The sequence below is a fragment of the Salvelinus fontinalis genome, chromosome 18, assembly GCF_029448725.1.
Source record: "Salvelinus fontinalis isolate EN_2023a chromosome 18, ASM2944872v1, whole genome shotgun sequence".
In the NCBI taxonomy this organism is placed as follows: domain Eukaryota; kingdom Metazoa; phylum Chordata; class Actinopteri; order Salmoniformes; family Salmonidae; genus Salvelinus; species Salvelinus fontinalis.
In genome coordinates this window covers 27,000,774-27,013,958 of record NC_074682.1, presented here as the reverse complement: position 1 = coordinate 27,013,958, position 13,185 = coordinate 27,000,774, and the positions used below count along the sequence as shown (strand labels likewise).

At 47.4% G+C, this 13,185-nt stretch overlaps 1 protein-coding gene across 12 annotated transcripts in view; it reads right to left on the bottom strand.

Annotated features, from left to right (window-relative positions):
- The window catches only part of LOC129815233 (ERC protein 2-like), a 96,383-nt gene that overhangs the window by 51,512 nt on the left and 31,686 nt on the right, over positions 1 to 13,185 (bottom strand). For 8 of the 12 annotated variants that reach the window (XM_055868824.1, XM_055868828.1, XM_055868826.1 and 5 more), the window contains 5 exons: positions 9,281 to 9,368; positions 6,387 to 6,542; positions 4,573 to 4,740; positions 2,054 to 2,221; positions 340 to 477 (listed from right to left, as the gene is read on the bottom strand). In XM_055868824.1, coding sequence (XP_055724799.1) covers positions 340 to 477; positions 2,054 to 2,221; positions 4,573 to 4,740; positions 6,387 to 6,542; positions 9,281 to 9,368 — 718 coding nt within the window. The remainder of the gene's footprint in view (positions 1 to 339; positions 478 to 2,053; positions 2,222 to 4,572; positions 4,741 to 6,386; positions 6,543 to 9,280; positions 9,369 to 13,185) is intronic. The other 4 variants (XM_055868825.1, XM_055868830.1, XM_055868834.1 and 1 more) reach the window with 1 other exon arrangement.

Genomic DNA, 13,185 nt, shown 5'->3' with positions numbered 1-13,185 from the left:
GTTACTCACATTTCCATTTTAACTCAGTAATGCATATCCAGGTCATGTGATCTGAAATTATGTGTTCTGGTTCTGTGTTCTCCTACTGTAAAACTCTGTGCCCTGGTTCTAAGTTCTCCTACTGTAAAACTATGTGCCCTGGTTCTAAGTTCCCCTACTGTAAAACTCTGTACCCTGGTTCTAAGTTCTCCTACTGTAAAACTATGGGCCCAGGTTCTAAGTTCTCCTACTGTAAAACTCTGTGCCCTGGTTCTAAGTTCTCCTACTGTAAAACTCTGTGCCCTGGTTCTAAGTTCTCCTACTGTAAAACTATGGGCCCTATATTTCAAAGTTCTGTACCTTCTCAGAGAGTGCCTCCTCCAGGGTGGCCAGGGCAGTGTCAGTGTTACTGGAGTCAGTCTGTAGAGACTTCACCCTGTCCTTCAGGTTCCCCAGCTGCTTGTCCTTATCACACAGCTGCTCCTGCAGATTCTCAATCTGGGGGGGAATAGAGAGAAAATTAGAATGAGGTCAAAATAACTGTAGATAGAGAAACTGCATTAAAAGTTAGTTAGTGTGAGTGATGTTTGCAGGCTAAAAGACTAGAGGGGACTGTGGTTGTGTCCCAAATGCCACTGTATTTTCTATATAGTGCCAAATCAAAAGTAGTGCACTATATAGGGATCCTTATTACTTTTGAAAACATACAGTCTCTCTTCAGAGGAAAGACGAGAACTCAAACGTAGTGCACTATATAGGGAATACAGTGCCATTTAGGACATATGACTGTGTTGGACTTTTTAAGCCTGTGAGAGGAAGCCTTTATTATTTCAGCCAAAGACATCAAATACTGTGGTATCTCTGAATTTAATTAAAGCTCTTTTAGATTTGCTGGTAATTGAGGGCGAGGAAAGAGAGAGAGAGAGAGAGAAGAGAGAGAGAGAGAGAGAGAGAGAGAGAGAGAGAGAGAGAGAGAGAGAGAGAGAGAGAGAGAGAGAGAGAGAGAGAGAGAGAGAGAGAGAGAGAGAGAGAGAGAGAGAGAGAGAGAGTTTAGATGTAAATGGCTATATACAGAGTCTCCATTTTCACAGTGAGATGTTTTTCAAAGATAGTAAGAAATAAAACAAGATAGTCTAGCCAGACAGAAAGAAAGAGAAAGAGGGATATCTGAGAAAGAAACCAATCAAAAATACAGAGAGACACACCAGAAGAAGAGACAGAGAGAAATATATAGTTAAAAGAGAGAGAAAGATATAGTTAAAAGAGAGAGAAAGATATAGTTAAAAGAGAGAGAAAGAAAGAGAGAGAGAGGGAGAAAGAGAAAGAGAGGAGGTCAGGGTGAGAGAATAACCCTCACTGTATATTTTTAGAACACACTAGAGGCAGTGTGGCAGAAACTCCCTCGTATCCTCCTTGTCTGTGTGTGTGTGGACACACTTTTAACCTGAGAACAGCACCGAAACACTTGATGGACAGAGCTACAACCATCAATTTGTGTCCTCAGAGACCAACTAGCCCAACCGTGTGTCCCAAATAGCACCCTATTCCCTATTCAGTGCACTTCTTACGACAAGGGCCAATAGGGGAAGCAACCCAGGTCTCAGGGAGACAGGGATCCGACCAAACATCCAAACAACCTGTACTGATATACAGCAAGCTCTCACCTAAGTTCTATGTAACAATTCTCAAGATTTCTCTCATTTCGGGGAGAGCTTTCTTGTAAACCTATGTCTGATTTTCAAGATTTTTCTCATTTCGGGGGAGAGCTTTCTTGTAAACCTGTCTGAGTCAAATGTATCAAATGTTTCCCTCAGATTTGTTCTTAGGCGAGTAGCTGAGGCCTCCGAGTCGCTATCCATTACACGTATTTCTACTGAAAAGCATGTTATGCCTAAAAGCAGAGCTAGGCTGCCCCACTTCCAGTACTGTAAGCAATGGTTGGAGAAAACGATGTTGTTCACCGATGCCGTTTAAGTCCATTTAAACAAACTAGTGAACAATCACAGACTACCTTGACCAATCCCTGATCCTTAACCCTGCCCCTAAACCCCTGACAGCTGCCCCTGCCCCTAACCTTCTTCTGCAGGACGTTGATCTTCCTCTCCTTGACCTCCAGCATGTCCTTCATGTCTCGAATCTCTCCGGCCAGCGTACACTTTTCCTCCGTCAGGTCCTGCAGCTGCTTGGTCTTCTTGTTTAGGAAGGACTCCTTCTCCTCCAGGCGCAGGCGCAGGGCGTCCACCTGGGGGGGGAGAGGTCACAGGTCAAAGGTAAAATGTCACAGTTCAGAAGTCAAATTCAATCAAATGGATTTCATGAAGCCCTTTTGACATTAGCAGTGGTCACAAAGTGAAAACCACCCCAACACCCAGACCACTGGAGGAAGTTTGTGAATGCTCCCCAAAGAGCAAAAGGGTTTAAGTCAAGATGTCACAAAGTGCTTTCATAGTAACCCGGCTGACGGGCATTTAACACTGAAGGGCAAAGCTCAAAGTTCAACGGTATTATTATTGTCTAGTTGACGAAGGAGTGTCCTCTCTGAAATACTTGCCATTTACAATACAATGTTCATTCCCCTCTAAAGGGTAGGAGGCAAGAGGGGAGGTGATACAGTTGAAGTCAGAAGTTTACATACACTTGGGTTGGAGTCATTAAAACTTGTTTTTCAACCACTCCACAAATTTCTTATTAACAGACCATAGTTTAGGCAAGTTAGGACATCTACTTTGTGCATACAAGTACTTTTTCAAACAATTGTTTACAGACAGATTATTTCACTGTATCACAATTCCAGTGGGTCAGAAGTTTACATACACTAAGTTGACTGTGCCTTAAAACAGCTTGGAAAATTCCAGAAAATGATGTCATGGCTTTAGAAGATTCTGATAGGCTAATTGATATTATTTGAGTCAATTGGAGGTGTACCTGTAGATGTAGTTCAAGGCCTACCTTCAAACTCAGTGCCTCTCTGCTTGACATCATGGGAAAATCAAAACAAATCAGCCAAGACCTCAGAAATAAACCTTGTACAGACCTCCACAAGTATGGTTCATCCTTGTGAGCAATTTCCAAATGCCTGAAGGTACCACGTTCATCTGTACAAACACTAGTACGCAAGTATAAACACCATGGGACCACGCAGTCGTCACACCACTCAGGAAGGAGACGCGTTCTGTCTCCTAGAGATGAACGTACTTTGGTACGAAAAGTGCAAATCAATCCCAGAACAACAGCAAAGGACCTTGTGAAGATGCTGGAGGAAACAAGTACAAAAGTATCTATATCCACAGTAAAACATGTCCTATGTCGACATAACCTGAAAGGCCGCTCAGCAAGGAAGAAGCCACTGCTCCAAAACTGCCATAAAATAGCCAGAATACGGTTTGCAACTGCACATGGCGACAAAGATCGTACTTTTTGTCGAAATGTCCTCTGGTCTGATTAAACAAAAATAAAACTGTTGGCCATAACGACCATTGTTATGTTTGGAGGAAAAAGGGGGAGGCTTGCAAGCCGAAGAACACCATCCCAACCGTGAAGCACGGGGGTGGCAGCATCATGTTGTGGGGGTGCTTTGCTGCAGGAGGGACTGGTGCACTTCACAAAATAGATGGCATCATGAGGCAGGAAAATTATGTGGACATATTTAAGCAACATCTCAAGACATCAGTCAGGATGTTAAAGCTTGGTCACAAATGGGTCTTCCAAATGGACAATGACCTCAAGCATACTTCCAAAGTTGTGGCAAAATGGTTTAAGGACAACAAAGTCAAGGTATTGGAGAGGCCATCACAAAGCCCTGACCTCAATCCTATAGAAAATTTGTGGGCAGAACAGAAAAAGTGTCTGCGAACAAGGAGGCCTACAAACCTGACTCAGTTACACCAGCTCTGTCAGAAGGAATGGGCCAAAATTCACCCAACTTATTGTGAGACGTTTGTGGAAGGCTACCGAAACATTTGACCCAAGTTAAACAATTAAAATGCAATGCTACCAAATACTAATTTGAGTGTATGTAAACTTCTGACCCACTGGGAATGTGATAAAAGAAATGAAAGCTGAAATAAATCATTCTCTCTACTATTTTTCTGACATTTCACATTCTTAAAATAACGTGGTGATCCTAACTGACTTAAGACAGGGAATTTTTACTAGGATTAAATGTCAGAAATTGTGAAAAACTGAGTTAAAATGAATTTGGCTAAGGTGTATGTAAACTTCCGACTTCAACTGTATGTAAGTGTGTGATGCAGAGGACCAGGAGAGAGGGATATGATGTGGACCAAAACAGGACAAGGACCAAATTACATGCAGGGGAAGAACATTTTATTAATGACCCCAACAAGATTCTGCACACATCATTAAAACGTAAATATTTTACATCATCCAAGGGTGTACATAGGCGTGTGTGTGTGTGTGTGTGTGTGTGTGTGTGTGTGTGTGTGTGTGTGTGTGTGTGTGTGTGTGTGTGTGTGTGTGTGTGTGCGTGTGTGTGTGTGTGTGTGTGTGTGTGTGTGTGTGTGTGTGTGTGTGTGTGTGTACGGTGTGTGTGTGTGTGTGTACGGTGTGTGTGTGTGTGTACGGTGTAGCTACCTCTGTCTGCAGTATGGCAGCGCGCTGCTCCTTGGCAGTGAGGGACTCTTTGAGAACCTCTATATGCTGTTTGCAGTCTGAGTTCTGGTTGTTCAGGGTCTCCAGCTTGGTCTGCAGGGCCAGCAGCTCAGACTCCTTCTTGGACAGCTCCTGCTTCAGTTGGTCAATCTGTGGAGGAGAGACACACATACACACACACACACACAGAACAGGGAGTATCACAACTAGTTATTGTATGAAGTTGACAGCTAACTAGTATGATTATGGCAGGTGTGTGCCTGCATGTGTGTGTGTGTTTGTATTAGGTGTCTGTGTATGACTGTACTGAGTGTGTTTTGTGCAGTGGACATTGGACAGAACAGCCTCTCACTGAAACTGACGGACAGTTTATCCACTGTGTTCCTTTCAGCCAGGCTCTCCTCTCATTAAATATGCATTTTGGCCTGACTCTCTGCATTATTCATGAGGTATACATCAGCCTTATCTATGATTGATGAATAATGGGTTAAAAATACAACAACAAATCCCCCGCTGGTTTCAGCCACAAATGGGTAATGTGCGTGTGGAGTTGGATGTAAACACACGGACACAATTCTACAGATAGGCTAGAGGCTAGACCCTGGGGACGACATGCCCCTTGACATGGTCAGACACCACAGACAGACAGATAGAGGGCTCGAAAGACAAACACATCTGTTTTACAGACAGGCAGGCTGGCGGACGGAGGGATGGACGGACAGACAGACAGACAGACAGACAGACAGACAGACAGACAGAGGGACAGACAGGCAGGCTGGCGGACAGAGGGATGGACGGACAGACAGACAGACAGACGGACAGAGGGACAGGCAGGCAGGCTGGCGGACGGAGGGATGGACGGACAGACAGACAGACGGACAGAGGGACAGACAGGCAGGCTGGCGGACGGAGGGATGGACGGACAGACAGACAGACGGACAGAGGGACAGACAGGCAGGCTGGCGGACAGAGGGATGGACGGACAGACAGACAGACAGACGGACAGAGGGACAGACAGGCAGGCTGGCGGACGGAGGGATGGACGGACAGACAGACAGACGGACAGAGGGACAGACAGGCAGGCTGGCGGACGGAGGGATGGACGGACAGACAGACAGACGGACAGAGGGACAGACAGGCGGGCTGGCGAACGGAAGGTCGGACAGACAGACAAGGTGACAGACATACAGACAGGGAGGCTTAGAAAGAGGCTGGGAACTTAACCTGACTGTGAGACAACTGACGACAGACTGTATAATATGACTGAGCAAATCAAAGCTGGACCAACTGGATAAGAAGTGATAAGATAAGGGTTAATGAGAAAATGAAACGTAAGCAGTTTGTTGCAGTTGGTTCCAATGGTAATACTCTACTATCAGTCATGCTAGATGGATACAACCATATTGACAAGGCTTCAGAGGTGATCATAAAAGAGAGATTTTAATAACAAAGGAATTATGTTCTTTATTGTCTTCCTCTGCTCTCTCTGCTGTCTCTCTGCTAAATGTACAGTCAGTAACAAATCAACAAGTAAGCGTCTCCCAGTCAGATAGCTGCCAGCGAAGCACTTCCCTGATGAAATCAGTTAATTTAATCCTAAAGCTAGTTTATTTACAGTCAGCTCTGTTCTGTTCTGTTCACTTTGAACCTGCACAGCAAAACCGACATTGTGAGTGATTATGTTTGGCACATCATACACACACACTGTGTGTGTTTGTGTGTGTGTGTGCGTGCGTGCGTGCATGTGTGTATGTGCATGTGTGAGTTTGTGTTTTTTCCTGTATATGTGTGTGTACCTTGGTCTTCATAAACTTGGAGTGGTTCTTGTAGACCTCCATCTGTTTGATCTCCTCCTCTCTGTCCTCGGTGTTCAGCAAGCCATTAGCCTTCAGTATCTGGATCTCATCCTCCAGGTCCCTGATGTTGCGCTCCAGAGACGCTATCTTGGTGTCCTGGTCAACACACACACACCAGCTGTAAGACTCTATCTTGGTGTCCTGGTCAACACACACACACACCAGCTGTAAGACGCTATCTTGGTGTCCTGGTCAACACACACACACCAGCTGTAAGACTCTATCTTGGTGTCCTGGTCAACACACACACACCAGCTGTAAGACTCTATCGTGGTGTCCTGGTCAACACACACATACATACATGCACACACACGCATGCAAGTGCAGACACACACACACACACACACACACACACACACACACACACACACACACACACACACACACACACACACACACACACACACACACACACACACACACACACACACACACACACAGACACACACGCATGCACACACAGACACGCATGTATGCATGCAGACACACACACTGGCTGTACACTACATCCACACTTAAAAACCAGTAGTAGAACATTTCCAAAGGTTGACCAGTGTACAAAACACAAAACACTTGAAAGAGAGAGAGAGAGAGAGAGAGAGAGAGAGAGAGAGAGAGAGAGAGAGAGAGAGAGAGAGAGAGAGAGAGAGAAGAGGGCAATAGAGAAAGAAAGAGTGAAAGAGAGAGAGAGAGAGAGAGAGAGAGAGAGAGAGAGAGAGAGAGAGAGAGAGAGAGAGAGAGAGAGAGAGAGAGAGAGAGAGAGAGAGAGAGAGAGAGAGAGAGAGAGAGAGAGAGAGAGAGAGAGAGAGAGAGAGAAGAGGGCAATAGAGAAAGAAAGAGTGAAAGAGAGAGAGAGAGAGAGAGAGAGAGAGAGAGAGAGAGAGAGAGAGAGAGAGAGAGAGAGAGAGAGAGAGAAGAGGGCAATAGAGAAAAAAAGAGTGAAAGAGAGAAGGGGGCAGCGAGACAGTTAGAGACAGCCAGAGAGTCAGAGATTAAGAGAGAAAGAGAGAGAGACAGCCAGAGAGTCAGAGATTAAGAGAGAAAGAGAGAAAGAGAGAGAGACAGCCAGAGAGTCAGAGATTAAGAGAGAAAGAGAGAAAGAGCTCTTTGAAGTAATAAGGAGGAGAGCCGCTGCAGTATCTCGAGAAAAATCCAAAGCTTCCTCCTCCTTCTCCGCCTGCTGCAGATCCAGCTTTAGCTCCCTCACAGCCTCTCAGTGGATGAATCACCATTTGGAAATACTGAGCAGCACACATCACATCCAGCCTGGGAGAGGGTCCAGCCCAGAAAGAAACGCCTGGAGAAGAAGCAGGAAAAAGGTCCGTTCTGCTCTGTAGTCGTCGCACATCAATGCAGGAGCCAGTCTCTGGACTGCGACTGCGACTCCGAGTGTAGCTTTGACTTCGCAGGGTTTTCAAATAAATAATACAGATTAGCCGTGGTCCGTCTCCCATGCACTCCTCCTGCAGAGCACTGAGAAATAACCCCTTTTCTTCTCCCTCTCTCACCCTCTCCCGGCCTTTCCTTCCCTCGACTGGTTCTGAACTTGTGAAATTGAACTAGAACTTTCGCAGGGGTCATCCAGAACCCAGTGGAGAACTAGGAACACTGGCTGCATGAGATTCTCTCGCTATAGGATGATGGAAAAAACAACAGACGGTCCTGATCTAAGGGGTTAATGTGAAGGTGTGAAAGCTGTTATCATGTCCATGTTCCTCGTCAATGCATCACTATCCTCCAATTGCAGCCAGATGCAAGCTACCATAGAGAGAACATAGTAGTACATTAGAACATAGTATAGACAACAACATACCGTAGCTCAATGGGTCAGAGAAGCTATGTCATCCAATTGATTTCACTGCTACAGTAGATCATGCTGATCAAGGTGAGGATGTAATTCTCTCACGCACTCTCTCTCTCTGTCTCTATCCCTCTCTCTCGCTCTCTATCTCTATCTCTCTCTCGGTCTCGATCCCTCTCTCTCTCTCTCTCTCTCTCTCTCTCTCTCTCTCTCTCTCTCTCTCTCTCTCTCTCTCTCTCTCTCTCACTCTCACTCTCACTCTCACTCTCACTCTCTCTCTCTCTATCCCTCTCTATCTCTCTCAGTCTCTCTCTCAGTCTTGATCCCTATCTCTCTCTATCCCTCTCTCTCTCTCTCCTCCCTGTGTTCTGGCCTCAGTGTCATAAACAACCACACCTGTTTCCATGGTACCAGCAAGCTGGCTGTGTGCTCTCCTTGGTGTTTGAGGAGTAAGGTAGAGAGAGAGAGCGAGAGAGAAAGAGAGGGGGCGGGGCTTGGGCTTGGCTCTGTATGCAAATCCAGAGCCTCCAGGAGCCAGCGTGTCATGTGACCATGCGAGAGGAGAGTCATGTGACCGTGGTAGGGGATGTTGGGGTTTTGCTCAGCACCAATCCATCTCCATCTGATGTGGTGTGTGAGAGAGTGGCGTGCTGGAGGGCTGTGAGCTCATGCTTTATATTTAGGAGGCGATATCACAGCTCTGCAGCTACAGTAGACTGATGGGCTCTACAGTGGTTCAGTTAGTGCTTTGAATATATTTTTCATAGCTTTTGCATGTTATGTACCTTTGTAACATCATCCACACAGACTAGTCTCACAAGGCCGTACTTCCAAATATCGTCTCGTTGAACAAAGCCTTGGCTTTCGAGGCTATCCACAGACTAGAATCAAAGTGCAATCAAACTAAGCAAAACCGTTCTTCTTAGAACTAATGTTTGCGTACTTCATCTGACCACATGGTTGGTCTCAGTGATGGTGCTAGTCAGGTGTAGCATGATGTACAACAGTACCCATAATGCCCCATGTTTCTTACCTTCATCTCTATGATGGTCTGGAGGGCTTTGGTTTTGCCAGGGTCCTGGTGCATCTGATTTCTCCTGTGCAGTTCCTGGGAGAACACCAGTTGATATGAAATGGACAAGACAAGCATCAAATGTCGCCTCTCTTAAGACATAGTGCAATTGGCCCGTATTTATGAAGCATCTCAGAATAGGAGTGCTGATCTAGATTCAGATGAACCTTTTAGATCATCATGAATAAGATAACATGGATAATGGGGACCTGATCCCAGATCAGCACACCTACTCTGAGACTCTTTATAAATATGGGTTCTGAATCTCTCCAAAAGCATATTAGCAAATACCACAACACAACTTTTCAGTATTTTCAATGGGTAATGACTTAGCTCAGCACTCTAGAGACAGCATTGAAATAAGTTACGTTTATTTGCACTACCATTTACATCAGTCCTATACTTGCCCTGCTGGGAAAAATACTGTACACAATTCAGAGGAGGCTGATGGGAGGAGCTATAGGATGATCAAGCACATCAAACATATGGAAAGCACATGTTTGACTCCGTTCCATTTATTTCATTCCAGCCATCCTCCTAAAGCTCCTCCCACCAGCCTCCTCTGACACAGATTGAACACTGTTCCTATCACTTCAGTCAGAGCACAGTAAACAGACAGAAAGACATACAGTATTGCCCTCTAGTGTTGATACGCATACACTTTACCTTAGAAGAAAAATTTGGAAATTGCTTTAAAACCAGCCCCGAACAAATAATATGACTCATCACAATCAGTAACACCTCAAACACAAGTGAGACCAGTGCCTACAGAGGCTACCCTGACCAGGTGGAATCTACTGGGTCTACTGTGGGCAGATAGTAGGGTGGTTCAACCAATTAGATGCCCTTTAAGTAATGTAACTTAATGGGAAATGTTTTTGATTTCACCTCATTTTTACATTCTGTCATAAAGAGCACGCGTTCATCTTCCTAAAAAACATGTTTTGCCATTTCAAAAGGTTAAATAAATAAATGACTATAGTAAATGCCTATTAAGTGCCAAGTAAAGCAACAAGGTTGACCATAACAGAGTTGACGACTTCATCATAAATCAGCACTAATGCTTGTTGTGTGCTACAGGGAGGGGCAATTGAATGCAAGCTTCACGAAATATTTGAAATTGGTCAAACATTTCTAGCCTGTCTATCTATGGGTAAAAGGATTGACGTCTTTGTCACGCCCTGGCCTTAGTATTCTTTGTGTTCTTTATTATTTTAGTTAGGTCAGGGTGTGACATGGGTAATTTATGTGGGTTTTGTAGTGTCTAGGGTGGTTGTAAGGTTTAGGGGGTTTATTAGTTGTTGGGTTTATGTTTAGTCTAGTTGTCTAGCTGTGTCTATGGTTGAGTGTAGGTGTTTAGGAAAGTCTATGGTTGCCTGAATTGGGTCTCAATTAGAGACAGCTGGTTATTGTTGTCTCTGATTGGGAGCCATATTTAAGGTAACCATAGGCTTTAGCTGTTTGTGGGGAATTGTCTATGTCTAAACGTTAGTAGCGTGTGTGTGCACTTTCGTTTTGTAGCTTCACGGTTGTTTTGTTAGTTTGAAAGTGTTTTGTTTCGTTTTACCTTCTTCAAAATAAAAAGAAGATGTATTTTCCACGCGCTGCATGTTGGTCCTCACTCTCTCCAAAAGATGATCGTGACAGAATTCCCCACCAATGCGGGATCAAGCAGCGCGAAAAGCGGCAACAGGAGCAGCGCAAGGATTCATGGACATGGGAGGAAATTCTGGACCGGGAAGAACCAGGAGAATATAACCGCCCCAAAGCTGAGCTGGAGGCAGCGAAAGCAGAGAGGCGGCGATATGAGGAGCTAGCTCGGAGGCAGGAAAAGGATCTGGGCTACACTACGTGGGAGGAGATCGACAGGTGGGCGATCAACCCAGGGAGAGTGCCGGAGCCCGCCTGGGATTCTCTGGCGCAGTGCAAGGAGGGATACCGGCGGATGGAGGCAGCACGAGGAAGCGGTAGGAAGCCTGTGAGAACGCCAAAAATTTCTTGGGGGGGGGGGGCTTAAAGGGAGAGTGGCGAAGTCAGGTAGGAAACCGACGCCTACTCCCTGTACTTACCGTGGAGAGCGAGAGTATGGGCAGACACCTTGTTACGCAGTAGAGTGCACGGTGTCTCCTGTACGTGTGCATAGCCCGGTGCGGGTTATTCCACCTCCCTGCACTGGCAGGGCTAGATTGAGTATTGAGCCGGATGTCATGAAGCCGGCCCTACATATCTGGCCACCAGTGCGTCTCCTCGGGCCGGTTTACATGGCACCAGCCTTACGCATGGTGTCCCCGGTTCGCCTACATAGCCCGGTGCGGGTTATTCCACCTCCCCGTACTGGTCGGGCGAAGGGGAGCATTCAACCAGGTAAGGTTGGGCAGGCTCAATGCTCAAGGGAGTCAATACGCCTGCACGGTCCGGTATTTCCGGCGCCACCTTCCCGCCCCAGTCCAGTTCCACCAGTGCCTACACCACGCACCAGGCTTCCAGTGTGTCTCCAGAGCCCTGTTCCTCCTCCACGCACTCGTCCTATGGTGCGTGTCTCCAGCCCGGTACCACCAATTCCGGCACCACGCACCAAGCCTCCTGTGCGTCTCCAGAGTCCTGTGCATCCTGTTGCTGCTCCCCGCATTAGCCCTGAGATGCGTGTCCCCAGCCCGGTACCACCAGTTCCGGCACCACGTACTAGGCCTAATGTGCGTTCCCAGGGTCCAGTATGCCCTGTTCCTTCTCCCCGCACTAGCCTGAAGGTGCGTGTCCTTAGCCCGGTGCCTCCAGTTCCGGCACCACGCACCAGGCCTACAGTGCGCCTATTCCGGCCAGAGCCATCCGTCTCCCCAGCGCCATCTGAGCCATCCGTCTGTCCCGAGCCATTAGAGCCATCTGTCTATCCCGAGCCATTAGAGCCGCCCGTCTGTCCCGAGCCGTCAGAGCCGTTAATCAGTCAGGAGCCGCTAGAGCCATTCGTCAGTCAGGATCTGCCAGAGCCGCCAACCAGACAGGATCTGCCAGAGCCGCCAACCAGACAGGATCTGCCAGAGCCGCCAACCAGACAGGATCTGCCAGAGCCGCCAACCAGACAGGATCTGCCAGAGCCGCCAACCAGACAGGATCTGCCAGAGCCGCCAACCAGACAGGATCTGCCAGAGCCGCCAACCAGACAGGATCTGCCAGAGCCGCCAACCAGACAGGATCTGCCAGAGCCGCCAACCAGACAGGATCTGCCAGAGCCTTCAGCCAGACAGGAGCAGCCAGAGCCTTCAGCCAGACAGGAGCAGCCAGATCCGTCAGCCAGCCAGGAGCAGCCAGATCAGTCAGCCAGCCATGAGCCGTCCAGCCAGGATCCGCCAGAGCCGTCCAGCCAAGATCCGCCAGAGCAGTCATCCAGCCAGGATCCGTCCCTCAGTCCGGAGCTGCCGTCCCTCAGTCCGGAGCTGCCGTCCCTCAGTCCGGAGCTGCCGTCCCTCAGTCCGGAGCTGCCCCTTAGTCCGGTGCTGCCCCTTAGTCCGGTGCTGCCCCTTAATCCAGTGGGGTTGAGGGGGAGGGTGGCCATTTGGAGGAGGCTACGTAAGCGGGTAGTGACTATGGTGGGCTGGGGACCACGACCAGTACCGGAGCCGCCGCCGTGGAAGGACGCCCACCCAGACCCTCCCCTAGACTATGTGCTGGTGCGCCCGGAGTTCGCACCTTAAGGGGGGGGGTTATGTCACGCCCTGGCCTTAGTATTCTTTGTGTTCTTTATTATTTTAGTTAGGTCAGGGTGTGACATGGGTAATTTATGTGGGTTTTGTAGTGTCTAGGGTGGTTGTAAGGTTTAGGGGGTTTATTTAGAGTAGTTGGGTTTATGTTTAGTATAGTTGTCTAGCTGT